The 3461-nt window shown below is 38.8% G+C and overlaps 1 protein-coding gene across 1 annotated transcript; it reads left to right on the top strand.

The window, feature by feature from the left end:
- Window positions 1–202: 202 nt before the first annotated feature.
- LOC110322629 (heat shock transcription factor, Y-linked-like) lies at window positions 203–1593 on the top strand. Its single transcript, XM_021199334.1, has one exon. The coding sequence runs from the start codon at window positions 272–274 to the stop codon at window positions 1448–1450; it is 1179 nt and encodes a 392-aa protein (XP_021054993.1). The 5' UTR covers window positions 203–271; the 3' UTR covers window positions 1451–1593.
- Window positions 1594–3461: the final 1868 nt, after the last annotated feature.

Genomic DNA, 3461 nt, shown 5'->3' with positions numbered 1-3461 from the left:
AGGAGAGAAGCGTCTTTAGGGACGGCGTTTTGAAATCTTCAGTAAGTCAGGGGTTACTCTTGCTTTCCTGTTTTGCAAAGGACAGGGATGCTTTTGGCACAATGATCACCAGGAGCCCTAAGTGATTCTGTGATGTCACAGCTATTAGACTGACTGCCTTTATGATGTCGTCACTTACTTCCATCTGTGTAGGACTACTGAAGCGCCAATATAATCTACAGAGTACAAAGCTGTTCAGATGTGAAGTCTATGTGGGTAAAGTGTGCAGGATATGGCTGAAGCACCTTCGGAAATGCGGGCTGTTTCCCCTAACAGTCTATCAACAGATTTAGAGACCTCTTCCTGTGAGCCTTGGTGTGACAACGCAGGTCAGAAGGACTCAGACTTATGGGCTATTATTGAGGAAAGTGCATTTCAGGTTTTGGCTCAGCGATTCTTGATAAAGAGGCCACCTCATACCCTCTGTGCCTCGGAGCCAGGTGAAGACAGTAACTTATTTTCAATGACCTTCCCCAGAAAACTCTGGAAAATAGTGGGAAGTGACAAGTTTAAGTCTATTTGGTGGGATGAGGATGGGACTTACATAGTGATCAATGAAGAACTCTTCAAGAAGGAAGTGTTGGAAAGAAAGGCCCCCTTCAGAATATTTGAAACTGATAGCATGAAAAGTTTGGTTCGGCAACTTAATCTGTATGGATTTAGGAAAATGAGACAGAACTTCCAAAGATCTGCTTCTCTCCCCGACTTTTTGGCTGAAGAAAAAGGAATTTCTGCCTCATGTAAGTTACAGTTCTACCAGAATCCAAACTTTCTGAGAGACTGTCCCCATCTTATAGAAAGAATGAAAAGGAGAATTGGGATTAAAACAGTTTCTCGTGGAGCTGCTCCTTCACTTCAGGATTTCAAGAACAAACACTTCAGACCAGACTTGGGCAAGATGGATGACCGTAGTTTGGGTGTAGCTGTCCAAACCAATGAGAGAAATTTGTTGTCCAGCTCTAGTGTTTCAAATGTATATCTGAGACAGAAGTCTTCTCTTGCCCTAGGGGCTTCTGATACGATGGATGCCATCAGAAGTGACTTTTCTCTTGCAACACCAAGTTCCTTCAGACCACCCGAAGAAACTCTCACACATCGCCCTGCTCCATTAAATGAGGTGTCACCTCTTCGTATGGACTCACAGAGAATCTTCACTCAAGCAAACGACAGCACTGTGAATTTCATTATAACCTCTATTACTCAAAACCGTGGGGACATGTCCCACTTGTGGAATAGTTGTACTGAAATGCAGGGAGAGCCTTCCTTTCAACCTGGGTTTCCTCATTTTTCATCCAGTTCATCTACTTATTCTGACTCAAAAGCAAAAGGTGAACCTGAGTTACCGACACACAAGGAAAGAGTAGCATCTACCACGTTGGCATCAACGTCAAACCATCACTCATCTTCTTGAGGCCATCAGTTTTATAATTACCAACAGTCTACTTGGTTCTTTAGGAAGACATTCGTGATAGCAGAGATTAGAATTCATGTTGACAAACACCTGGAGTGTACCTGAGATTATTGTAATAGAACAATAAAACTCTATGTGCACCTTTAAAACAAAAGAGTACTGGCTGGTCTTTTAGAGCACTTGTGTTCAATTCTCAACATCCACAGGGCAGCTAACAATTGTCCGTAACTCAGTCCCAGGGGATCAAAAATTCCTCTTTTGGCTTCCCTGGGAAATACATGAATGTGGTGCACAGGCATACATGCAGGCAAAACATCTACACATATAAAATAAAATATTTCTGATTTTACAAAAAGAATGCATATATGTGTATAAATAAATATTGGTGAGTCTATACAAATATATTTGTGTATTCATATGTAGAGTATATACATATATAAATGCACATATTATAGTGCATGTTCAATTTTCAAAATGCCTAAAATATACCCATTTAGCATTTTAACCATCCTTTCCATTTTTCTTTTATAGATGTACAGATGTATCATAGTTCAATTAGTGGTAATAAAGGCAGTTTCTGATATTTTTTCTGTCGTGGAAAGTATTGCAATAAATGCACTTGTAGCCTTGATTTTTTTTTTCATTTTGGCTTTGAGTGGTTTAAAGTCTTAAACTTCAGAGTTCTATTTCCTGAGAAATTCTCTTTTTCTAGGGAGAAAAAAAATCACTTCCTTTCAGGAAGAACTTGGAACTATTTTACTTACATCTGAATTTTTAGGTGGCTTCCATTTTTATCCTTTCCTATATATTAAAGGAATATAGAGTAGGGGGTCATACAAAGTAGGTGGCTTTTCTATAATACACAAATTTGAAGTATTGCATAGTGTGGTTGTGGTTCGTTATGACCATTCTTATATGAATGTGGTTTGTTATGATCATTCTTATAATCAATCTTCTAATCATCAATTTTTATGAGTCCAAGTGGATGGTGCCAAGCATTCTCTTGAATATTTATTGAGAAAATATTTATGCAGTGTCTCTGTATGGAGTTGTGCAGGGGGTTGAGCTGTGACAACTGTCTCCTGTGATGCTCTGCTGTACCTGGGGTTAGTCATGTGCCCTAAGGTAAGGGGGTTTGCAATTTTGGAAATCAGAGTTTTTATATGAAGTAAAAAATCAAAGTCATAATTCTACTTTGATTGTTTCATGGGGCTCCTGGAAGACACAACCGCAGTGATGAATGTGAAGTAGATTGCTAAAATATAAAGAGCCATAAAATCTATAGAATAGTTATTGTTTATGGTTGGAGTATATGCTCTTAAGTGTTTGCTATTATCTTTCCCAACAGACTCAGCTGTCTGCAAAGCACAAGAAGAGTCATTGTTTCTTTGATATTTCCTCAAAGCAGCTGCTACAGAGGAACAGACATGGAGTTTACAAAACATTTTGTTTTACTGAGTCACATACAAAGGGTCTCAAACACAAATTTCTGTAGTTGCGACACAGGGAACATAAATAAGACCATGGCAAGAAGTAGGAAGACATTAAAACCAAACTGGAGAATGAATTCCCAGCCCAAAGATGTTCAAGCTCAAAAAATCAAACTGGGAACTATCACTGTAAACAAACAGTGGGAATGGGTTGCATTTAGAAGTCTGGGCACTCCTTGTGAGATGAGCTTTATACCAGGGCTCTGCTTGGTAAAGAAAACTCCTCCCTTTTTATATCCTGGATAATCCTCACAATGTGGATATTCACAGTAAAATCACCATAGTAATAACCCCGAACATGAAAATAATAGCAACAATGTCCACGATATACTAAGCCAAATCTACAAGGCTTTAGGCTACATGTTTACTAGTAAATTTATCTTTATGTGACTCACATATGATAGCCAATGTTTTTACTGGTGAAATAGTAAGATCTATTTGTACAGCTTGTCTCAGACATGCCCCTTGTAAGTGCTTCATTGTGCAACACGTGTTTTATTCATGAGCACTGCAGGGTCAGA

The sequence above is a fragment of the Mus pahari genome, chromosome 5 (assembly GCF_900095145.1).
Source record: "Mus pahari chromosome 5, PAHARI_EIJ_v1.1, whole genome shotgun sequence".
Classification (NCBI taxonomy): Eukaryota; Metazoa; Chordata; class Mammalia; order Rodentia; family Muridae; genus Mus; species Mus pahari.
Note: the sequence above shows the minus strand (reverse complement) of the source record. Positions and strands in the feature narration are given on the sequence as shown.